The sequence below is a fragment of the Spermophilus citellus genome (assembly GCF_964194105.1).
Source record: "Spermophilus citellus genome assembly, chromosome: 14".
Taxonomy (NCBI): Eukaryota; Metazoa; Chordata; class Mammalia; order Rodentia; family Sciuridae; genus Spermophilus; species Spermophilus citellus.
This window is the reverse complement of record NC_138194.1, coordinates 102,276,361-102,301,389: the sequence shown is the minus strand read 5'-3', so window position 1 is coordinate 102,301,389 and position 25,029 is coordinate 102,276,361. Positions and strand designations below refer to the sequence as shown.

The window sequence follows — 25,029 nt, the reverse complement described above, 5'->3', positions numbered from 1 at the left end:
TTTTTGTGTTCTTCTTGCGCTTCAGCTTTCTGAAGAAGAGAAAATCCAGCGCTACAGCATCCTCTCCGAGCTCTACGAGCTGATCGGCTTCCACCGCAAGTCCGCCTTCTTCAAGCGTGTGGCGGCCATGCAGTGCGTGGCCCCGAGCATTGCGGAGCCTGGCTGGAGGGCCTGCTACAAGCTCCTCCTGGAGACGCTGCCTGGCTACAGTCTGTCACTGGACCCAAAGGACTTTAGCAAAGGTACCACCATCCTGGGGCTGGAAAGGCAACATTGCTTTATTTCTGTTAACCCTTGCTCTGCAGGGCCTCTGGATGGCCTGCCAGTGGCTCCTCAGGGCTGCTTCCACTGTCAGAACAGCTTAACCCCATCTGTGGCCACAGGACTATCCTTTGCTCCCTAGAGCACCACTGAGACACCTGGTTCCCTGCAGAGCAGGGTCTGGAACCTGGGCTAGCAGGTAGGTGCTCACAGTGCAGAAACACGCCTCCAGATGGGGCTCTCACTGCAGGGCAGGTCTCTCCCTGGGCCCCACTCGGTGCCTCCCCCAGCAAGCCCAGCTCCTCCCACACTTGAAGGAGAGTGCTTGTCTTTCCCTGTGGCTCTCTTCCTTTGCTTCAGTGGCAGGCTGGGGACATGTGGAGAGGGGCCTGGCCTGTGTTTTTGGGAGTTCTGCCTGACTCTTAAGAAGACCTGACTCATCTTGCCCTCTTGGCAGGCCGGGTGGGCTCTTGCTTAGTGTTGTTTCTGCTTGACCCCATTGGTAAAGGAGAGAGGAAGGAGTCCGGGAGTGAGGCCCTGCTAGGAGCCACAAGCAGATAAATGATGCATGGATGGCACCTTTGGTTGTAAAGTGACGCCAGCTAGCCACTGAGATGATATGATTATGTTAAGATTTACATTCATATGCAAATTGGGCTCCTGCTGTTCACCTTGGCCTGCTACCGGCATGTTATGGGACTCCTGGAGAGTTCCCATTGGTTGGGGAAGGATAGTAGGAGGAAATTCGGGGGGGGGGGGGGGGGTGTGTCTGCCCGCGTGGGAGGACCGGGTTTGGCTTGCCGGCGCCTACGGAGTATTGGCGGCTTTTTAAAAAATAAAGTTTTGTTCCTGCTTGAGTGGCTCGTGATTCTGTGCCCAGCCAAGACTGCGGCAAGGCCCTGGGTCTGGCTGCCCACAGGGGTTGGGGACAGAGGCCAGTTAGGAAAGAGGGAGTGTGTGATGAAGGTTGGGAGCTAAGTTTAGACTGAGCAGGGTGAGGAATTTGGGATTGAAATAAGGTCTCCCCTTGTCTTTGTGGCCAGTGTACTTCACAGGACGCAGACCTGGGACCAGACCTGCAGGCAGCGTGAACTGAAGAAATGACATGGCCCTCAGGGGAGCATGTCATTTGTGTTCTCATTGGTCAGGTTTGTGCTGTTGGCACCAACCCAGTTCCTAGCATTCTGGGGACTGAGGGCTAGGGCACCCCATTCCTGAGTTCCTGCCTCTTTATAGCCACTCTGGCAGCCTTGTTGTAAGAGCTTTCTACTTTCCAGAGGGAGAAATAAATGGATGATAATTCAGTGAACAGACTTGCCTCTGGTGGGCCTGTCCGGCCGGAAACTTGGAGTGTTTGTAGGCCTGCATTCCATGCGGTCCTGTGTCCAGTCAGCACATTCATTGGCCCGAGAGGGCCCCCAGCAGGAGAGGTGCCCTGCCAACAATAGCATGTGGCCCTGGAATGTGACCTAATGTCTCAGAGTGTTCGATTCTATACGAACAGAATAGTACTGCTCATGTGTCCACTAACCAGCACCTACCATTCTTTCTTTTTTTTTGCAAATATTTTTTTAAACATTGTTTTAGTTGTAGATGGACATAATATCTTTATTTATTTTTATGTGGTGCTGAGGATCCAGGGCCTCACACATGCATGGCGGGTGCCCTACCGCTGAGCCCCAGCCCCCGCCCCCATTCTTTCTTTTTAAAAAATAGATCACTTAAGAATTCATTTTTTTTCATATTCTTCTCATCATTACACTTTCCTCCCTATGGTTTTATGTTATTTAAAAAAATCTTTTAGGAGCTGGAGATATAGCTCAGTTGGTAGAGTGCTTACCTCGCACACACAATGCTCTGAGTTCAATCCCCAGCACCACAAAAAAAAAAAGAAAAAAAATTAGAATAGTTTTAGGTTCATAGCAAAATTGAGCATACAGTATAGAGTCCCCAGTCCCCGCCCCACAGAGGCCCAGCCTCCCCACTGCCAGCGTCACCCACCAGTGGAGCATTTGCTACAGCCCACTGTCCCTAGTCTACTTCAGGACTCACTCTGGGTGCCGTGTGTTATGTGGGCTTGGACAAATGTGCAGTGACCCATGTCCACCGTCACAGAATCGCAGAGAGCCTCCCTGCCCTGAAGGCCTTGCTGTCCCTTCTTCCTCAGGCCCCTGGACACGGTACCCTTTTACTCCAGCCTCCGTAGTTGCGCCTTTCCCAGAAGGTCACACAGTTGCACTTGAATAGTGCGAGGGCTTCTCGGATTATCTCCCTTCACTTGGTAATATGCACTTAAGTGTCTTTCATGTCTTTTTCATGGATTGTTAACTCGTTTCTTTGTAGCCTTGGAGATACCACAGTTATTTATGTAGTAGCCTAAAGAATCTTGGTTCAAGTCTTGATTTCTTTCAAGCCTTGGGAATTCCGAATAAAGCATCCATAGTATTCACGTGTAAGTCTCGTGTGGACGTAAGTTCTCAATTCCTTTGGGTAGATGTCGGGGAGCACTGTTGCTACTTCATGTGGGGAGTGTATGTTTAGTTTGGCAGGAAACCACCAGACTCTCTTCCTTGGTGGCTGTGCTATTCTGCTTTCCTGCCATGCCATGGAGGAGCATTCCTGTTGCTCCACATCCTGTCCAGCGTCCAGTGATGTCAGTTCTTGGGAGTTTGGCCATTCTAACAAGTGCTGAGTGGTACCTTGTTGCTGTTTTAATTCACAGTTCTTTGAGGACATATGATGTTGAAATTTTTTTACGTGCTTATTTGCCACCTGAGTATCTTCCTTGGTGAAATGTCAGTTCAGATCATTTACCCATTATAAAATCAGGCTGTTCTGTTGAGTTTTAGGAGTGTGCTGTATGATTTGAACAACAGTTCTTTATCGGACGTCTTTTGCAAATATTTTCTGTCAGTCTGTATCTTGTCCTCTCATTTTCTTGGTAGTGTCATTCATGGAGCAGACAGAAGTCTTCAGTTTTAATGACATGTAGTGTACTGATTCTTTCCTGGATGGTGCCTTTGGTGAGTGTGTGAAGTCATTGCTATACTAAGGGTCACCTCCACTTCTGTGTTAACGTCTGGGGTTTGCAGTTGAACCTTACGTGTTCCTGGGTACTTGTGCAGAGTCCAAGGTCTGTGTCCAGACTTGTGGCCAAGTTTCTGGATGTCCAGTTGTGGCAGCCCATCTGTCAGGAGGGACTGTCTCAGCTGCGTGTTGCCTTTAGTCTTTGTCAGAGACCAGCCTGTTGTACTCTGTGACTCTAGTTACAGGTTCTCTGTTTTGTTCAGTGGATCTTTTTGTCTGTTCTCACTCCAAAACTACATGGACTTGATTGCTGTAGCTTTGTACTAGTCTTGAAGTCAGGGATATTTTTATTTATTAAAAAAACTGCCCTTATTGGACATTACAGAAATGATCGTTCACAAAGGTGATTATATTTTTATGGCACTTTCCTGGTATTTTCAGTGAGGCCCCAGGGCAGTTGCCATGCTGGGCAGAATTGTTGCCAGTGGTCATGACCCGAACAGAGCACTGGGCTGCAGTGCTGGGACCTGCCTGGCTCTGGGCCAGTGAGTCTGTTGCCCCAGGAACCTAGCTGGGCCTCTGGGCCCCTGGCCACTTCGACAGCTGTGGCCTCTTGGTGGGCAGTTTCAGCTGCTCAGGGAGTGGAACCTGTGAGTCCATGTGATGTAAGAGGGGATGGCGGCTTGCAAGGGGGAAGTGCTGTCCCTAAGGCTGGGACACTGGCACCCTGCTGTGCGGCTGTGGCCAAGTCACCAGATGTCCTGAGTGTTTGAAATGGGGATGCTGATTGAGTTACAGGGGATATGGGATTGGGTCATCAGAGCCTACAGGGAGCAGCTCAGGACCAGCCAAGTGCTCTTTCCAGAGCTAGCAAGTCCAGTGTGAGGGGACAAAGGAAAAAGCAGCAAGTCGGGACCTTCTTGCTGGTGTCCACACAACAGAAGTAGGTTTCGCAGGCGGGGCCCCTCCCTGTTTTTTTGTGGTATTGATTGGATTTAAGGGCAGAAATCACTGGACAAGCCCTGGAAACTTGTAGGATTTGCGTACAAAAGAGTTACAGGTGAGAGAGAAGATTGGATTCTGCCAGGCTTTTTTTTCAACTCTCCTTAGAGTTGAAACTCGTTTTTGCTGTATTCCTAAGAAGTTTGATGGGACTGGGGCAGTGTTTGGGAAGAGGGAAGAGAAGACTTTAGGGCAGTCACACTATCACTTTAGAGGGAAACAGGGAAGTATATTTTGTTTATTTTCTTGATACCAGGGATTGAACCCAGGGATGCTTAATCATTGAGCCACATCCTCTGCTATTGCTAGGGACTTGCTGAGTTGCTTTGGGCCTTACTGAGTTGCTGAGGCTGTCCTCAACTTGTGATCCTCCTGCCTCAGCCTCCCATGCTCCTGGGATTATGGGTGTGTACCACTGTGCCTGGCAGGGAAGTGTATTTTAAGAGGTTTCTATGTGTGCTGTGAATGGAATCCCCGTTTGGCATACTTCTGAGACACTTTAGGAAAGACTGAAGTTGCTCTCTGTTACTTTTTTTTTTTTTTGGTTGCTATTCTTTGACTGTAACCCCAGGCTAGCTTCAGGGGGAAGCTAGCCCCCTGGGCTTTATGAAAGTTGCTCAGAAGTTGTCTTAATTTTTTTCTTTCTCTATTGAGATCAGTGTCTATCATGTCTAAAGATGTATTAGTGTTCAGTCTTCTAGTGGCTCTTCTTTCTCTCAGGGGTCTCCTCCCTAGACTGCTGTCTGACTCTATCACCCTTTGGGTCAGCCGAGTGCCGTTTCTTGAGAGAGGTCCCGTGTGGCCCCTTCTGCCTCAGGGACTCCTTTCATTTCTCTCGCTGAACACTGTTGGGCTTCTTCAGAGCACTCTCGTGGTGTTACATGTATGAAGACACATGTGGGGTGGTGGCTGCACACCCCTACACTCAGCCCTGGCTGTGGGGCGATGCCTCCTGTCGTGGAGCTCAGCCCCGGAGCAGCCCCCAGCATCTGTGGCTCTCACCGAGGGCAGTGTTCTTGCTCTTCGTGGGGAGGTCCTTTTAAAAAGTAAGACGAACAAGCACGCTTCCAGGTGACTCAGAACACTTTACTTGGACTCGTTTCAGGAGGGGACATTTGCCATCATCACTGAAGAGATGATGGAAGAGATCAGGGAGGAGGGTGAGGGAATGAGATCAAATAAAGCAAAATGGTAAATGTCAGCTGGCTGTACTTTTAATTAAAAATAAAACCACTTTAAACTCCGTCTCCAGGAGTGCCCTGGAGATCCACCAGTGCCTGCGCCTGTGAGCACAGGCGGCCTGCATCGCCTGTCTCTCTAGACGAGTGCCCCCAGGGCTGCGGCATAGGTGCCAGCCCTGCCTCCAGTCTCCAGCGTCCCCGTCCTGAAGGTTGGGTTAGTGCCCCTTGCTCAGCCTGTTCCTGGGGGTGAGATTGGACTGGGCCAGGCATTTTTCCAAAAGAGGCTGCTACAGCAAGTGGATTTGCTAAGTGGCAGTCATTGACGTGTCTAATAAGCCCCCAAATTGGTGAACTTTTTTTTTTTATCACTGAGTCATATGCTTCAAATCTGTCTTAAGAAAAAAAAAATTCTGTGTTTTGTCAGAGGAGCACTTCAAGTCACAGAGAAATCATAGCCTGTACTGTCTGCCGCTGAGAAAGTTCACACTCCGGCTTACTTATAATCGCCTGTGGGAGAACTGCATTATTATCTGTTTTTAAAAAGATCAGCAAAGTGATATTTGCCCAGTTTCTTTGTGAGAAAATCTTCTTGGTGTTGAAATTGGGTGGAATTGGGTCTTTTTCAGGCATGGCTAGGTGAGTCATGACATTGATTGCCTAATTCTTTTTAAAATTTTAACTTTCGGTGTGAGAGGGTCCCAGCTTTGACAGAGGGGGCGCTACAGGACGTGCCCACTCCCTTCCTTCTGCTCTCTGTGCCACCGTCTTACCGAAGAGGCTTCTGGAAGACATCTGTGCACTGGTTGTGCTCTAGGCAAGCGTTGAGTCAGGTCTTGGAGTTCAGTGTGGGCCTCGTCACGGGACACTGCAGACATTCCCAGCTCAGACAGCGGCGCCGTGGCCACCACAGCTTCACGTTGTCATCAACATTTAGCATTTGGCCTGTGTGTGTCCTGGCTTCTCCTTTATTCACTTTCTTTTCAAGTATTTCTAGTAAATCCCGGAAACCATCCCGTTCCACCTCAGACCCTTGAGTGTGCAGGCCTTCTTGCCTCAGGTTTCCATCTTGACCCCACGCTTGCTGAGTGCCGTCCGGGCCTGGGCCTCCTGTGGGCCTCCAGGATCTGTGCCTGAGGAAGGCCCTCAGGGGAGACAAACACGTGGCCTGCAGCTCACCTGCGTTGGGCTGAACTTGTGCTCTGTGCAGTTAGGTGGTCAGCCGTGTGGGGCAGGATGTAGGAGACAGGCCAGGAGGTGCCGTGGGCAGAGGAACCCTTTGGGAGGAGTCTAAAACACTGCAGGTGAACCCACTGGAGGTCAGGGAATGAGAAGGAGCCTCCTCCCATGGTCGCGTTGGCCCGTAGGTAGCACCAAAGGAGCGCCTGATCTGTGGAAGCTCTGCTCTGGGATAGTGTGGTGACAAACTGTCTCCAAACGCAGGAACTCGTGACCTGGGCAGGTCTTACCCAGTGAGCACCTTGAGGGAGACGCGGTGGCGCAGGGTTCGTTCTTGGCACAGCGTGGCCGTGTTGGTGCCCATCCTGGCACAGCTGAGTCAGGTTGCCGTGTGTTCGGTCACACTGTGTTCCTGGCATCATGACGTCACTAGCATTTGTCAGCAAGTGTTTATTAGGGACTCACAAGGAGCTGCTGGGGCTCTTGAGGTGACTCACTGCCTTTGTCGACGACTGTGCGGTGCCTGCTGTGCGGCTTCCTGTTGCCACCTTCTATGGAAGCCTCATCTCAGATGTCCCCTCCTTGCCACCCGCCCCAGCTAAGGTCACACACTTACCTGCTGCCGTCCTTCCTTGTGGCCACATGGCATCCCCCAGCGTGCTCCCTTCCGGGTCCTGCGTCCCCTCCCACCATCTTCCCAGGCCTGCCTTGTTTTAGGCTTTCTGTGAGCACCTGTTAACTGACCTGCTGTCTCGGGCTGCTGCAGGCTTTCAGGGGATGTCATTGGCTTGTCTGAGCCTGAATGCCCTGAGTTTAGGTCAGTGGGAGCAGTGAATTGTCACCCGTCTGGATGATTGTCAGAGTTAGGGTGAACACAGAGGTAAGAACACAGACTTCCTGGTCCCCCTCCAGATGTGTCGAGATCAGCATCTTCTTGTGTAGAGGGCGTGTTGCAGTCTGAATTTTAATCCCTATAAGTGGCTCTGCCCACCTGCTGCAAGGGGACCGCTGCAGTGGAGGCCACGGAGGCTACCATCGAGCATCTAGTGGGGAACGGGAGCCTCGAGGCAGGGATGCTTTTGAATCAGACCTTTCTGTGACTGAAATTATTTTCCAATCCCTGAGCCCTGGACGCAGTGCAGACTCTTGTCACCTTATCTTCTCCATGCAGTGTTTTTAGATCCATTCATTCTTTTTTTTTTTTTTTTTGGTGGGGGAGGGTACCAGGGATTGAACTCAGGGGGACTTGACCACAGAGCCACATCCCCAGCCCTATTTTGTATTTTATTTAGACATAGGGTCTCACTGAGTTATTAAGCACCTCGCCATTGCTGAGGCTGGCTTTGAACTCGCAATCCTCCTGCCTCAGCCTCCCTGCCTCAGCCGCTGGGATTACAGATGTGTGCCACTGCGCCTGGCCGCATGGTGTTTTTAGGTGGAGAATAGTTAGGTTAGCAAAGGGAAGTGGAGTAAATGACTCTCAGATTCTGGGCTTGAGGCAGTGCACCACCGGCCCTGCACCCAAATCTCCAGCCTGGCATTTGAAGCATGCTGAGCCAAGTTGGACAGGAGCAGCCATAAAAGCCCCTTGATATGGCCTCTTTGTCCAGTTTCTCCACTTTCCTGTATTTTTCTTATGCTTCAGAGAAATACTATGTTTTTAATTTAATATTCTTGGTTGGTAAGGAAGGCCCATCAAAATATCAGTTTTTTTTTTGAGAAAATATATGTCTGTAACTCAGTGGCATTGAAAAGTCTTTTCTTCTAAGCTTATCAGAATCATCTCAGATAGTTTTGAAATTGTGTCTTTGCGTGGAGAGAAAGGAAGACGTTCTCATGTATGGAAAGTGGGTCACTTTAGAGTCTGTCTCCAGGATCAGTGGCCACGGGGGAGTATGTTCTGTGGCCCTTTGACTTTGAAAGCTGAGGCTTTGCCATAGATTGCCAGGTGTCATGGGACATTGCACGTTTCCTTGATGACACTTGTGTCCTTGCTGCAGGTACACACAGAGGCTGGGCTGCTGTCCAGATGCGTCTGCTTCACGAGCTGGTCTATGCCTCCCGGAGAATGGGGAACCCTGCGCTGTCCGTGAGACACCTGTGCTTCCTCCTGCAGACCATGCTGGACTTCCTGTCGGACCAGGGTGAGCCGTTGCGTTGGACTTTGTCTTTCCCAGGCAGCAGGAGGTGTCTGGGTTGGGGTGTGGTGGTCGTGGGCGGGTTGTCCCCCTCCTGCCCAGGCCCCCAGGCCCTGTGCCTGGCTCTCGCCCCCTCCCGCTCTGCACTCTGCCTTGTGTCGGGCGCGGTGCCGAGGCGTGGTGCTGTGGAGGGAAGGGCGCAGCTCCCGAGGACACTGGGGGGTCCACCGTGTGGCCCCCGTGGCCTCACTGAAGGGAGGTGGGACAGCCAGAGGCCCAGCCCTTTGTCCTCTGGCACTGCTTCTTCCAGGGCACCTGGCCAGGGTCGCCTGTGCTGCTGTAATGGGCCCAGTGACATCTCTGCCCGCACTCCACAGTGGGCCTCCTCTGCTCCCTCTGCCCACACTGTTCCTGGGGTCACCTGGGCTTTGGGTTTCAGTGGTGATCTGTTTATTCCGCAGCGTGGGGCATATCTCCCTGCTGTCGTGCTTGAAGGTCAGCGTCAGAAGGGGACCCAGCGGCTCCCCTGTCAGGCTGCCTTTGCCACTCTGGCTGTGTCAGTGTAGGGTGCTGGCTGGGTGCTCAGGGACGTGTCTTCTGCGGTGAAGCCATGTGTGGGGAGCTTATTAGGAAGGACTCCTGGGATCAACACCCTCTGAAGTGGAGAGGAAGGGAGACTGGTCTTGCTGGGGTGGCGTGCACTGCTGACCCAGGCCTCTTGCTCCCTTGCTGGCCAGCTGCTGGTGGCAGGTAGGTGTCATTCTCTTCAGCAGCCAGGGCGCGGCCCCAGCTGACCCCTGGACCCCTGCCGCGAGATCTGAGAGGATCTGGGTCTTCGTGTTCTTCCCAGGCACTGGTACACGTGGCTCCCAGCGGGGCTGTGACCCGGGAAGGCCGGCTTCTGGAGGGCAGTGCTCTTCTTCTGGGGCACCTCCTCCCTCGCCCTGAGCGATGACTGAGCAGCACCGCTGTCTGCTGTAGTGCCGTGTGGTCACTGCTACTGTCGGGAGCCTGAGAGGCCTGAATGCCCCCTTCTGCAACCCACATCCAGGGGTCTGCCAAGCTCTGTGCGCCTTTGTCTTCCCACTTCCCCATAGCTTTCTCTTGAGTGTCCCTGTCGTGGAATCGAAGCAGCCCTCTCCAGCCCCAGGGTCCTCAGGGAGTGTGTCTCCCAGGGAAGTTGTGAGGCCTGGATGTGCCCATGCCCGCAGAGCTCAGGAGCAGGGCCCACTCTGGGCACTGTATGGTGTTGCCCTCAGAATGGGTGTGCAGAAGACCATGTGCCAGTGCCCCGCACAGAGGGAGAGGCTCTGGCCTCCACAGCCTCGCCTTCTTGCAGTGGGAGGGAAGGTTCGGTCGAGGTTCTGAACTCAGAAGAGGGTCGCGAGTCCTGCCTCCAGGCTGAAGTGGCCAGGCTCACCAGTCTGTATCCCTGCAGGTCCTGAAACGCCATCTCTGGGCAGCACTGCGTCCTCCTCCTGCTGTCCCCCTCACTTGTAGAGCCCTTGTCCCCGTCTCTGCTGGAACTCGGGCCTCATTTGAAGATGGCCGTCTGTGTGCAGTGACTTCCGTGGCCATTTCTACCCAGAATGACTTCTTGTCCTCCAACCCCTGTCCCTGTCTGTCTTTAATGTTCTGTTCTTAGGGTGCACACCACTTGGCCACGTGCCTCCCTCGTGGTGTGAGCTAGCTGTTGTTTTCTATTTAGGACTTCTGGTGACCTGGGGGAGTCACTGCTGGGACAGTGGTCTCCTGGACAACAGCTCAGCTTCTGTGCCTGGCCGGTTCCCATTTCCCTTGGCGTTGCATTTGACATTTGAGTCACCACTTGGCATCCCTACCCTGGTGTGTCTAGCCCCTGAGTAGCAAGGCCACCGAGGAAGCTGCTGACGGGAACACCTCGCTCTTGAGTCTTTGTGGCGTCCTCCCGTCTCCCCTGAGGCTGCAGCTGCTGGGGGGCAGGGGTGGCTCCCTCCTTGCTTCGTTGCCTCTTTGCCCTCCCTGCTTCCCTGGTTTCATGACCCGACCTGAGATCTGCAACCCTGAAGAGGTAGCACAGCCTCTGTGTTCACCCTGACCTGAGGCCCTGCCTCTCTTCCTCAGCCATGGCTCTGCTCTCCCTGGTCCTGTCCCCATGTCACATTTAGACGTGTGCAGTCTCACGTACCCTTTGTTCTTCCTGAGTGACACCCCCTGCCTCCCCTGCCGCACCATGGGCTTTTCTCCTCAGCAGCACGAACCTTCCTTCCTTGTGGGGGCCTTTACCTCTGGCTCCTTCACGCTGCACCCTGTCTGCAGGCGGAAGGGCCTGTCCCCGTTCTCTCGCTTCACACGTAGCTCAGGCTTTACGTACTGCCTGGCGCCTGTGTCTGTTCCAGAAGCACCTGTTTCTGTGTATATTGCATTTCTCAAGGGTTGGGGTCTGTAGTCAGAGGACCTCAGTAGCATGTGGTGATTTTAAGTGGCTGAGTGTGGAGTGGGGTCCGACAGTGGAGTGAGGCACTCCTCGTTGCTGCATCAGGTGTGACTTGACCTTCTCCACTCCAGACACAAGGCACTGTGTCCTGGCTTAGTCAGCAGCCCGCCTCCATGCCCATGGCTTACCTGAACATGGGAGGCCACAGGAAAGCAGAGGAAGCACGCACACTGGGTCACTCTCTGGCTTCCCTCCATCGAGGCAGCCACCACTGTCACCTGTGCCCGTGAGCAGAAGTGTGTGATTGCAGAGACTCAGAGGAAACCTCCACCCTGAATGAGGTGAGAATCCTGCTGGGCCTCAGAATTTGGTGACTTCCTCCTCCTTTTTTCTTATCCCGTTTACATTTTAAGATTTGTTTCCCTCTAAACCTGTCCTGTGATCTTCCAAAAAGGGTGATGTGTGTGGGCAATGGGGCATCTTGTGGCAGGTCATGTTGAAGGCTTTTTGGACTATACATGTAAAATATTTAAACATAAAATAAGGTTGAAATAGCATGTCTGTAGAGGCCTATGGTCTCAAGAAGGCCAGTTGAGATACAGGGAGACTCAAGGTCAGGACCTGGGCAGGCTCTGTCTCCCTCAGGTGGGCAGTGTTGCACTTGTGGCCAGAGTCCTGGGGTCCCCACACTGCATGCTGTGATCCCTTTTGGTTGTATCTCTCAGTGGAGTCCTGAAAATAGCCTCCCCCCCGCTTTTTCTTTCTATCCCTCTCTTGCTTTGAGATCTACTAGAAGTGCTGGAGGATAAAATTGAATCCTGAGTTCAAATCATGTAGAGTTTTTCTTTTCCTTGTTTCCTAGAGTTAGTGTGGGGAGACTCTAAATCTGCATTTGGACCTGAATGGAGCCCTTGAGGTTCAGTTAGAGTCACATCAGGCAGCTCTGGGAAGGGGCAGTCACCAGGCCAGCAGTGTCCCTCTTTCTGGGGTTTGGTTTTGGTGGATGGCTGACTCCCAGGGAGGATGTGGAGAATGCAGTGGTGGGCTGCGCTTGGCCTGTGCTCTTGCGGGTTGCTCTCCCTGGGTGTGGGAAGGTGATATGCCCTGTGATGGGTGGGGTCTTGGCTGTGCGTTTCTAGGTGACAGAAGGATTTATTTGCCCATATAATGCTGATAGCATTGCAGTGGTTGCCAGAGGTCTTACTAACGTTGTTTAGGAAGAGAAGAATCTAGGTATTTGATATTGTTTGACAAACTGCTGTTTGCTGAGAGGCTGAGAGTGATGTCATTGGTTAATTGGAGTTTTCTGAGGAAGGACGGGAGGAGGGCTGGGAGGGCCTCTCCACCTCTCACCTTTGATCAGTGGACACTCAGGTCAATAACTGCAGCCTTCCTGGATCTCCGTTTTCTCATTTGGACAAGCGGGATGTGGAGACTTCTGTGCAGTGCTGTTATTTTTAATGATGGGATTTTGATTTGTTTTAATGGCAGGTCTTTTGCCCTTTTCCCTGAAGAGCTCAGGCACCCCTGGCAGGCTGGGTAATTAACATTTCTCAACATGCCTGCATGGAGATGGAGCTGGAATGGAAGAGCAGCAGAAAGGAAAGACAAAGGTGTGCCCCCATTGGCTGCTGGCAGTGGGGCAGCCACTGGGGACTCCTTGCCTGTCCCTCCCTGTGTGTGCCTCTGAGGTGAGCAGAGAGTGGGCTTCCAGACTGGCAGGAGGCACCTCTTCACCCGACAAGGCTCTGGGCTCCTGGGACTTTGGTCTTTTTTGCAAGGTAGAAGTTTAGACTTGAGGACTTGTGGGGTTTTCCCTGGAAGCGCAGCTGTCTTAGATTTCACTGGTATGGGCCATTTTTGTGCGGGTGCAGAGCTGCCACGGCATGTGGTAGTGGATTTATGGAGCTGTCATCCCTTGGACCTCGTGGGCTGTGCATGCAATCCCGGCATGCACGAGAGGCAGGGGTCTCTTGAAAGGCTTCTCCCTTTTTGGAGGGTTGAGGGTGACTTAGAGCCACCCCCTCCAGCCTTGCCTGCACCCCTTGCGCTTCTCCCTGCCTTGGCTGGGCCGAGTTCCCGACAGTGCTGCAGGCGCAGCAGCACCCTGGGCAGCCTGCTGGCACATTGCCCTCACTGCCCTCGCACTGTCCCAGGAGCGTCCCTTTGTGGCAGCAGCACTCTCCTCTGGTGGCCGCCTGTGTGCTGCTGTCGGGGCCCCACCACATCTGTGGAAGGTTCAGAGAATTCTCTGTGGGGATGGACTTCTCGTGCCTCCATGGTGGGGAGAGCTGTGTTCCTGCTCTTTAGTGTGGTCGGAATTCCACGTGCCTGCTTGGGCTGCCCTTATGGGGACACGGAGGACGTCTGTTGGCTTGTTTTGTGGGGGACTCTGGGAAGTGAAACCCTCTCTCAGCCCCAGGTTTATGTCTGCCTGCAGCGTTATATGAAGGGTAGAGGTGACACCCTTTAGGTGCTTGCTGATGTCTTGAGATGATGAGGTTCTCCCTGGGTCTTGGACGTGGCTCCTCAGTCACAATATGGTGGTTCTTTTGACTGAGGTGCCACAAAAGGACCCCAAGAGAAAGGGAACAGCAGGGTGATCCCTGAGGGTGAGTAGATATACATACTGTTTGTCCAGCATGTGCCGACTTACGATTTGAATTGCTGGGCTGGCCTTAACAATGACATGCTGAGTGGGAGGTGACAGAAAGGAGGGTCGAGGGAAGGACAGGGCAGTGCATGGGAAGTTGTCCCTAGACAGTGAGCAGTGGTCAGGCAGCTGCAGATTTGGCATGTGCCATTTCTGCTCCCCAGGTCTGCGGTGTAGGGACCGAGGCCTGCTGCCTTGCCACGGAACCCGCGGCTCAGACGCGGTGCTGGGTGTTGTTCAGCTGCGGGGGCTCAGAAGCCTGCTCTGGTCCAGAGCCACTCACTTGGCTTCCTTTGGGAACTTGAGGCTCGGGGAACATGGAGCTTTGCTGGTGGCTGATGGAGCCTCCACAGCCTCGGGAGCAATGTTGCAGCCCTGAGCCTGTGGAAGGCCGAAGAGCTTACTCAAGTGGCTTTCTCAGAATGGTAAACACATTCACTGAGAAACAGTTCCCAAGCTAACGGGGAGCCCATCCACTTAGCATACACTGGGGACTCCTGGGTTTGTACCTCCACCTTCACCTCCACCTCCACCTCCACAAGCCAAGTACTGATGCTTGCCGTGACACATCCTGCCGAATGAAAGAAGCCAGGCACGCCAACCTGCTATTGCCATGCGTGTGCCGCGTGGGGTGGCCCTTGGTCAGCAGCCAGCAGAGGCAGCGGCTCTCCGTGCAGGCCACTCTGCCTCTCATTTCTCATGCTCAAGGGCATGATCCACAAGTTGAGGAGGCCCCAGCCCTGGCAATGAGTCTTCCCCATGCTGTCTATCTGCACTTGGGATGTGTTACTGAGGCCTGGGCGCCTGCCCCCCGGAAGCCTTATTCTGTGGCCATCATTTTGTTCTAGTGGGGGCACCCTTTCTCTAGCAGGGGCTGCTTCTCCATCAGCCCCAGAGTTTCCTTTACACTGGGGGATTGTATCCCGCCCTTGTGCAGGACCTTCCCTCACTTCCCCTGGCTCCTGTGATGAACTGAGGCTCCTTGCTGTGGCCTGCAGGCTGCAAGTTGCTGCTCCTGTTCCCTGGCTCCTCTGATGTTTGAGGCTGAATGACGTCCCTGGAGCCAGTGTGGCTGGCCCCTTGCAGGGAGCTTCCTCCCAGTGCCTGACTCTGGCCCGCCCTTTCCCCTGCTGCTCCCTGCCTGGCTCCCCCTGAGGGTGTGAGCAGTCTCCCCTGCCATGTTGGCTTTCTCTGGGCAGCCTGCCTGGGGCATGCCCAGTGCAGGGTGGCAGGGAACAGGGACCTGCCCTTGGATATTGACCCTAGCACTCCGTGATTGTGACGGCTGCCTGGTGATGAACATTTAGGAGGTTAAACGTCAGCCCCTCATGTGGGCTGGTGGTACTGGTCTCAGCCCAGAGTGCAGAAGCAGAGCCCCCTGCAGCCCTTTGCAAAGCAGGCAGTTTGCTGCTTCAGAAAAAATCATTTTCTGAGCCAAATTCAGTGGCTCTGTTTCCACTCTTGGTGGCATGTGCTACCCAGGGCTCAGTAGCTGCCACCTGTCCCACCAAGGCTGCCACTTCAGGGTACACCCACGTGTGGTGACCGTGCCACCATCTTGAGAGGGGAGTTCTGCGAAGGATCACTGGTCAGACTGAGCTTCTCAGGTGGAGCTCACTTTCTCTCATCAGGTGTCGGTGACCCGTCTCCATTGCAGTAACCGAGCAGGAGTATGGCTTTGTCACTGCAGACGTGGCTTTGGTTGTCTGTGTCCCTGGGAGTGGATGCAGCTGGTCACCCTCTTCCTGCTTTCTTTACCTCCTTGCGTCACCCCCTGAGTGTTCTATACAGGCCTGTACCTTAAGGGACACTGCTGGAATGGAAGTTTGAGACTCAAATGGCCGGTTAGTGCATGGCCTGGAGGGTCGCAGCCAAGCAGGAAGCAGGCTGGGCACAGCCCTCTCCTGCTGTCCCCTTCTCCCCAGCTGCACTGGACCATTCCCAAACCACCAGGGTGCTCTGGATGGTCCTAGCAGAGGGTGGGGAGTCCTGACCCCATCAAGAGTGTTGAATTTGGTCTTCGTCTGTGCAACAGGCTCCATCGCAGGGTCCTTGTCCTCTGGAGCTGACCCTCTCCTAGGAGGAGGGTCTGTACAGGCCTGTACCGCCTCATGCCACACTGGACCCAAAGCGTCCCCTGAAGTACAGCTCTGCAGAGCGCCCCGGTGTCCTCACTTTTTAAATCCACTGGTTGGCAGAGCCGTGTCTGATGTCCTTCTGTCCCAGGCCCCTCTCAGGCTCCCCTGGCTTCCTCTACTCTCCATACGCCATGGCCACCACTTTCCAGAGCAGAGGTCACTTCCTGTCCTCCCGCTCCCCTCCCTTCCCAGCGCAGCCTCCCTCCTTTCCTTCTTCCTGGCCACCTGCTGAGTCCTCTTCCACTGAATTCTGTGTGTGGGCCACTGGCCTTGGGGCTTGGTTCCTGATCTTTTTGTCACTTGCTCCCTTTTGGTCCCAGACCTTTAAATGCCATATTAAAACATACACTTGGGGCTGGGGCTGGGGCTTGGCAGTAGAGCGCTTGCCTAGCAAGGCCCTGGGTTTGATCCTCAGCACCACATAAAAATAAATAAATGAAATAAAGGTATTGTGTCCAACTGCAAACTAAAAAAGATAAATATTAAAACAAAAACAAAAACAAAAGTACACTTGCCTCTGTGCACTTGCAGACCCATGTCCCTGTCCCTTCAGTGGTTTTAAACGTCCACCAGTTCGTATTTGAAGAAAGAAACAATTTCTAATCAGTCTCTGATGCACAGGGACTCTATTTAGGGAAAAAGAGGCAGTACCAGCCTGACTATGGTGACCAGGCTGTATCAGGGTTCCAGAGACACACACCTGCCATTCAGGTGGAGGTGTATGACCCTCGCTCGGTATGGGAAGGCTATACTCCAGATGCAAGACAAATGAGGATTGGTAGCCGAAGGCAGAGTGAGGGGTCAGCAGATGAGGGAACTCTGGCTAAGCTGGCCTGGCGGGAATAGTAAGGCTGGGAGGTATGGCCAAGGTGAGTTCACAGCATTCTTTTTTTTGGGGGGGGATACTGGGGATTGAACTCAGGGGCACTTGTTCACTGGGCCACATCCCCAGCCCTAGTTTGTGTTTTATTTAGAGACAAGGTCTCACTGAGTTGCTTAGTGCCTCACTTTTGCTGAGGTTGGCTTTGAACTTGGTATCCTCCTGCTCAGCCTCCAGAGCTGGGATGACAGGTGTGCACCACTGCGCCCAGCGGGCTCACAGAATTCTTGCTGAAACTGGGTGAGGCACACCGAGGGGAGGGCCCAAGGATGAGGCCCACAGGAGCCTGTCCAGAGTTTGGTCGGGGAGTCTTCGTCCGCGCGTAGCAAGTACATCTGCACAAGTGCGTGCCACTGTGGGGCTGGCTGCGTGGCTCTCGGGAGTGCTTGTTGGGTGTCTGCTGCTGGGTCCGCAGGATGAAGGTGGGCAGGAGGCTGAGCCCCAGGAGGCTGAGCAGGACCCTGCAGGGATGGCTGGAAGCCTGCCATGTTTCCAGTACCTCTGACCTCCCTGATGGTGGTCCTGGGGCGGGCTGGCCAGGAGTGGCACTGAAGCAGAAGAGCTGGAAGGGGCTGGAGGAGAGGGGCCATGGGTGACGTGCTGGTGACCTCCACAGAGATGCCCAGCCCCCTCTGCCTCCAGAGCACAGGCTGGCTGGCTGAGCTCCACAGGGAGGTCCCCAGCCACGTGCCCACAGTGCTGTTGGTTTTAATTTCTGGTGTGAATCTCAACCAGAGATTTTCAGGAGGTGGGAGGTAGATCACCATTGATAAAATGCATTTCTTCTTTTTTTTCCCTTGTCTCTACCAAATTTGATATTTTACTTGTTAGCATCCGGTACGACTTTTTGTTTTCTTGGCAAGTCCATACTAACAGCTTTGGAAGGGTTTGGCTGGAGTAGTAGGAAAGATGATTTCCCCCACTTCCCCGGGTGGCGTCAGAGCATTGATCTGACATCACATGATGCTTCTTGAGTGACCATGAATTGTGCTGTGAAGAGAAGAAAACGTGAAGTCCACTGTTCCTTTTGAAACCTTCGTTTCTGTTTGAAGTAGCTAGTTGTGTAGTGTGTGAATTCTGGTAGACCCTCTGGACTTGGAAGGGCGTGTCGGGGTTCTGGGTGTGCGGGGTTCTGCGTGCCTTTCAGACACAGGTGCACAGACAGGGGGAGCTCTCTTGCGTCCTTTGCATGTCTCCTAAGTCCAGTGCTGTGCTGCTTCCCAGCAGGTCAGGAGGCGATCTTGGCCAATCCTGACCGTGCCAACAGGCTGTGGGAGGGCACGGGTACTGTCGGCCAGAGCCTGCGGGAGCAGGGGTGCAGCAGTGCCCGTGCCCTGGGTGCTCATGGGCCGAGTACACGGTCTGTAGAACACAGTGTGCTGACGCCGCATTGACGTCTGTGCTGGGGAGGAGGGTCCAGGCAGGCAGTGCCAGAGCCTTGCTGGAGCTGAAGAGGGAGGCCTGGTCGCACAGGAAGGGCAGGGGCAAGGGCGAGGGAGGCTTGTGGCATGCAGGGTCCGAGCACCTTCCTCTTCTCAGGAAGGGGAGGAGGAACTCTGGGCAGAGGATGAGAGGTCCAGGATGAGTGAGTGGAGAGCTGGCTTGGGTGGCTTTGGACTGGGGAACAGTTGTGCTGCCTCTGCCTCATCCCTGAATTGCCTGGCAAGGAACCGCGGGGGCGCAGGTGTGTGAGTGCCCTGGGAGGACACAGGAGGATGCCAGATGGACAGTTATTGCCATCCTGCCTTTTATCTGCAGTTACAAAGTATCCCTCCCTCCCTTCCCTCCTTTCTCCCTTCTTTCCTCATTTCTTCCTCCCTTTCTCTCTTTCTTTTTTTTTTTCCCCCAGGGATTGAACTCCACGGTGCTTAATCTCCAAGCCATATCCTCAGCCCTAGTTTATTATTTATTTATTGGCACTAGATCACTGAGGCCCATCCCCAGCCCTATTTTATATTTTATTTAGAGACAGGGTCTCACTGAGTTGCTTAGTGCCTCGCTTTTGCGGAGGCTGGCTTTGAACTCGAATTCTTTCTGCCTTAGCCTCCCGGGCTGCTGGAATTACAGGCATGCGCCACCGCGCCTGGCTTTTTATTTTATTTTGTTTTTGAGACAGGGTCTCACTAAGGAATCTTTTAGAATTTAAGGAAATTGTAAAGTAATATTAGAAATTAGAATGCAGATTTCTTTTCCTAGGTTTTGGTATCGGTTAGTGTAAAAAAATGCCATAATAACTGGAAGTTTTCTGTACTATGGACTGTCAGATGAGAAATGTGGGGTGTGTTGAAGGCCCTCTGTGCTGCTCTTCATTCCCACCACGAGGCCAACACACACCTTGTGTTTGGGTATTGGCACACTTGGTTCTGAAGCACGCAAAGCGGTACCAGGACTCCTGCCACAGATGAAGAGTGCATGCTTTTTTTTTTTTTAATATTTTTTTTTTTTAGGTGTAGGTGGACACAACACAATGCCGTTATTTTTATGTGGTGTTGAGGATCAAACCCGGGTCCCGCCCGTGCTAGGCGAGCACTCTACCACTGAGCCACAATCCCAGCCCAGTTTTTTTTTCTTTTTAAAAATCACTAAGGCAACAACCCTTTTTTTTCCTTCCTGTTTTCTATTTACAATGTTTTTTCCCCTTGTAGTTCCCCCCTGGATTGCGTATATGGCTTCTTCGGGAATTTTAATTCGCTATATTTCATTTTTTCACCTGGATGGGGGAGAAGGCAAGATCTGCATGTGAACTGTTTTGTTACAGATTCCCTCTGAGAGTTGTTCAGTAAAGGGGTGTAACTTGTTTCTATTGCAGTTTATATGATTTCTTTTCTTTGCTCAGAAATAGGCAGAAGCAGTTGAATAAAACCCAGCAAAAAGAAGGGGGGTTTTGGACTTCCTGTTAGTTGTGTGTCGAGGAGATAAGTGCTGTGTAGTGCAACATAATAGGTACCTTCTAATAAAACGTGTTGTTGCTGGAGAAACCATGCAAGTGTAATAGCGGGTGAAGAAAAGCCATCAGTATGGCAAAGTCCCAAGTGCGCGTGTGGATTTACTAGTTATGGGAAAACACTAATTTGTGGAGTTGTGGGTGGGCCAAATGTGAGCGTCCAGGTGGTGTCAGAAGGGCCTTCTGCAGCCTTGCCAGAGTCTGGCCTTGGTGATGGGGTGGCTCCCGTGGCATGCTTTTAGTGGGCCAGCACAGTCCTGCTGCTGTGCTGACTGGCCCATGTCTCTGTGCCAAGTGCCACCACCCCATGGCTCAGGCCCTGCCATTCTGGTCTGGAACAAAAGTGACCTCCGTGCCTCCCAAACCCTCCTTGTCTTGCCTGCCCTCCTCTGGGGTGGCCCAGTGATCTCTAAAGCGGGTATTTACCTGTAGCTTTTTAGTGTACAAATAGCATCAAAGCTTCCCTTTGTCCACAGAAATAAAGTTCAGGCACCGTAGCATGTTGTGCAGTGTGCCCAGTCTGCTGCCGTCCACTCCAGTGCCTGCTTGTAGGGCTCCTGTGTGTTTCTGTGCACAGGTGGGCAGCCCCCCACCGCCCGCCACCCTTGCCATCTCCCCTGGACACTGTCAGGAATCACATCACTCCCTTCTTGGTGGAGCGTTTCCCCACAGTGTGCTCCAGTGTTGGTTGCAGGGCTTGTGAATTGCTGGCTTCCATAACCGTGAGCTGCTGTGTGATACCTGGGCAGGTCTTGGTTGTTCTAAACACAAGCCCAGCACAGAATCCAGCTCAGAGGCTCAGGAAGTGCTGCTTAGATCCAGTTGCCTTGTTTTTCTCTGGGGTTGAGAAAAACACCTTCTTGCCATGCAGTTGTGAGGATCGGAATCCGTCTGTGTGAAGAGCCTGCACATGCTGTGTGCTCAGGAACTGGTGCCTGGTTCACGGAGGTTTGCTCCTCACGTCTAGAATGAAGCATCTTCTACATGCTGTTCTTATGTTGCGGGAAGCAGACTAGTTGAGAAGCAGCAAGCAACACTCGGAGAGGAGAACTCCAGCAGGTCCAGAGGAAAACAGACTCCAAATTCTGAGCCCGATCCACAGTTATTAGGTGTCATCTTAGACCCAACCTCTCATTGGGGCCTTTCCCTCTTTTAAAAAACTTCCCAATCGAAAGGCTTGAAGGTCTTGGGCAGGGTCTCCAACGTAAAGCATGCTCACAGAAACAGGTAAGAAGAAAGGGCTCTTTTCATAGGCATCTGTTAAGTTTCAAGAGGGAGTAGCCAAACTCGCTTCTCAGGGCAGTTATTTACAATCCAAAAGGTAGGGACCTGTGGTTACTTAGGCTTCCTGGAGAAAGGCTAAGAGGGGAGGCGAACTGACCCTTCCCCAGGCATTGGTTTCTTACCGTAATATTTTTATGATTTCATTTCACAACGAGGTCTGGTTTTGCCATCACACCTGAGCCAGGAATCCTCCAGCCTTCTGTTTTGTTCGTGTCCTTTGTGGGACAAGATGCGGAGTGTATAGAAAGGGGACAGAGAGGCGTGGTTTTGGCAGAGTAATGTATGGGCTGTGGTACTTGGACTCAGGCAGAGCTGGCTTTGCATCCTGGTCATCTACTTATTAAATGTGAGCCCAATTTCCAAATATAAAATTAAGGAGAGTGTCTGGTCAGTTGGGGGTCATCAGAACTAGTGTGACTCAGTTGCAGTGTGGTGCTGAGGAGCGGGTGCCTAGGAAACATCAGCATCCTCACTCACTTTCCCTGCTCGCAGGAAGCTGCCCCCTGACAGTGTTATATGGTTCTCCTGCTCAAAGTCCTGTGTAGCTGGCTCTTGGTGGGTGTCATTGAGACTCGGAGCTGTGGGGGGACTGCTTCTGGGTGGGATTTACACTGCCAGGCGGGAATGGGGGGGGGCTTTATTTTTGGCTATGGCTAACTCATCTTCAGGTGCTTATCTATTGCTATGTGTGACTTAAATGATCAGAATGTAGGCATATCAGAAATGCGTCAGACATACAATCAATCAACAAGTACATGAAAAAATGCTCACCATCTCTAGCAGTCAAGGAAATGCAAATCAAAACCACCCTAAGATACCACCTCACCCCAGTAAGATTGGCAGCCATGATGACGTCAAACAACAATGAGTGCTGGCGAGGATGTGGGGAAAAGGGTACTCTTGTACACTGCTGGTGGGACTGCAAATGGGTGCGGCCAATTTGGAAAGCAGTATGGAGATTCCTGGGAAAGCTGGGAATGGAACCACCATTTGAACCTGCTATTGCCCTACTCGGACTATTTCCTGAAGACCTTAAAAGAGCACACTACAGGGATACTGCCACATCGATGTTCATAGCAGCACAATTCACAATTGCTGGACTGTGGAACCAACCCAGATGCCCTTCAATAGATGAATGGATAAAAAAAAATGTGGCATTTATACACCATGGAGTATTATGCAGTACTAAAAAATGACAAAATCATGGAATTTGCAGGGAAATGGATGGCACTAGAGCAGATTATGCTTAGTGAAGCTAGCCAATCCCTAAAAAACAAATACCAAATGTCTCCTTTGATATAATGAGAGCAACTAAGAACAGAACAGGGAGGAAGAGCAGGAAGAAAAGATTAACTTTAAACAGAGACATGAGGTGGGAGGGAAAGGGAGAAAAAAAGGGAAATCACATGGAAATGGAGGGAGACCCTCATTGTTATACAAAATTACATATAAGAGGTTGTGAGGGGAATGGGATAACAAACATGGAGGGAAATGAATTACAGTAGATGGGGTAGAGAGAGAAGATGGGAGGGGAGGGGAGGGGGGATAGTAGAGGATAGGAAAGGTAGCAGAATACAACAGTTACTAATAGAGTATTACATAAAAATGTGGATGTGTAACCGACGTGATTCTGCAATCTGCATTTGGGGTAAAATTGGGAGTTCATAACCCACTCCAATCTAATGTATGAAATATGATATGTCAAGAGCTTTGTAATGTTGTGAACAACCAATAAAAAAAAAAAAAAGAAATGCGTCAGAGTGAGGTAAGCACAGGCGTGGTTACAGTCAAGCCCTAGTGGGGTGGCAGGGTCTTCACAGGAGGTGCTGATTCAGAAAGTGGAGGCGGCTGGAAGATGTGCTGCCACGTGGACTGGGGCCGTGGCCTTTCTCACGGCCAGGCATGGTCCTGCTTATGGGAATGTAGGAAGTGGCTAAGTGACCACTCATAAATGCTCATTTATTTATTGAGTAGCTCTAGTTAGATACTGGATCTCAGATTTGATGTAGAATCTGGGATCTATTAGCATTTTCTGTCACCTCCCTGCAAGGAATTCAAAACCGCACAGCCAGCAGAGCACCACAGAGGGCCCTCGCCCAGGGCGTGACAGTGGGGCCTTCTGGCAGTTTTGACCATGACCCATAGTGGGAAGTATGTTGTGTGTGTGAACCAACGTTCCAGGCCATGATGCCTGTCCTGGGGTCTGTGACACATGTCTCTTACGGCCACTGGTCCTTATTTGTTGGCTTTGCTTGTTTGTGTGGCGTGTGGACAGAAGGCAGTAGTTGGCCCAGGAAGCCGTCAGATCTTGCTGGTTCCCTGCTGTGGTGATCTGGGAGAGAAGGAAGGCATCGGCTCAGGCTGTTATTGGGTGTCATTTTGTTTGTTAGTTGTTGGTGCATTATGGAGGAGCATCATAGGGGGCCTTATGGTGGTGTGTTCATGTTGCATATAACATGACTTGGGCACTTTCCTTCCCCGATACCTCCCTCCTCTTCTCTCTCCCTGTCCCTTTCTTCTGCTTGTTGCTCCCCTCCTTAGGAGGTCTCTCTGTTTACTTTTTTCTCTCTAGCGTCCACCTGTGAGAGAGAACCTTTGATGCTTAACTTTTGAGTCTGGCTTATTTTGTTTGATGTGAGGCTCTCCAATTCCATTTGAATATCATTTTAAGAAAGAGATTGGGGTTGAGTCAAACCAACAGTGTCTATTGATTCACTTGTAAGTGGCTGGGATCTGTGTGAGGGGAAGATATGGCATATGACCTGGTAAGTGAACTGCAGAGCCCGTCTTCAGGATGGACGTTCTGAGTTTATCCTCTCTGACTGCACAGAGAGCACGATGCCCCCTTCGAGGGAAGAGCCTGCTCAGGCCACGGCGCTTCAGGAGTGTCATCCTGAAGATGATGTTCTCGTGAAGCATCCGAGGGCGTGCTCTATCCTCTGCTATGGTGCTGGGGATGGGACCAGGGCCTGGTGCATGCTGGGCAGGCACTCTGCCATTGACTTGTGTCCCCAGCTATCCAAGGGCTCTTTAACATTCTAGCCATGTTTGATGCATTTTGGGGGAGCATCTCAGTGGAAGTGGGGAGCTGCACACATCCAGGGACTCTGTTGAATTGGAAGACTCTGTACAGACAGCCCAGCTGTGGTAAGGTGGCCGCGCAGCGTGGGAAGGGTGTTGTCTGCTGTGGCTGCAAGGACATAGGAGGTCAGGGATACAGAGGATGTTGGCTTCATTAGAGTGCCACCTCAGGTCACAGGAGTTGGTTGCTCATGTGGTGGGGCACTAAGCTTCCGGAGGCAGTGAGGTTGCAGGTGAGCCTAGGGACAATGGGGCCACCAAGGTGGCCTCAGAGGGATCAGGGCCTCATCCGCTCAGAGAGCAGCCCTGTCATCTCTGGTGTGACTGGGCAGGACTCCGCCTCCAGGCCACGCTGCCTGCCGGAGCGCAGTCATGGTTGCCTCTGTATCTCTCACCATCTCTCACCCGCCCCTCTGTTGGATGCTGGGATTCTGAGTGAGACCTCACAGCAGGCTCAGGCTCCCCCAGGGCGAACGCCCAGCGCCCTCTCACGCAGCCGAGCCTGACCCCAAGTGGCCCATTCTGACAGGCAGGCCCACACCTGTGTCCATGTGTGTGGGAGATGCGTGAGGGTGTGGGCGGTGGGGTCCTGAGTGGTCCTGCCGTCCAGGGCCAGTCTTGATCTTCTGAGCCTGTTGCTCGCTGGTCACAGTGACAGCATGCTCCAGTTGACTGGTCTCCCACTTCCCAGCCAGTGTCGTCTTTAGGCTGCTCTTCCTGTCACATCTTTCCTCACATGTCCCCACTCTGAGGGGCAGAGAAGAAAGGCCAGGCTCTACCTCGCCCGGGCTCTGGGTCCGCGGGCATGTGTGATGGGCGCTGTTGAGCACCTCCCAAGTGCTGCCCCA

The 25,029-nt window shown here is 52.5% G+C and overlaps 1 protein-coding gene across 2 annotated transcripts in view; it reads left to right on the top strand.

The window, feature by feature from the left end:
* TRAPPC9 (trafficking protein particle complex subunit 9) overlaps nt 1–25,029 on the top strand; it is a gene marked incomplete at its 3' end in the record, with an annotated part of 533,166 nt that overhangs the window by 54,801 nt on the left and 453,336 nt on the right. For both annotated transcript variants that reach the window (XM_081266489.1, XM_081266488.1), the window contains 2 exons: nt 26–242; nt 8,648–8,791. In XM_081266489.1, the coding sequence (XP_081122615.1) occupies nt 26–242; nt 8,648–8,791 (361 nt within the window). The remainder of the gene's footprint in view (nt 1–25; nt 243–8,647; nt 8,792–25,029) is intronic.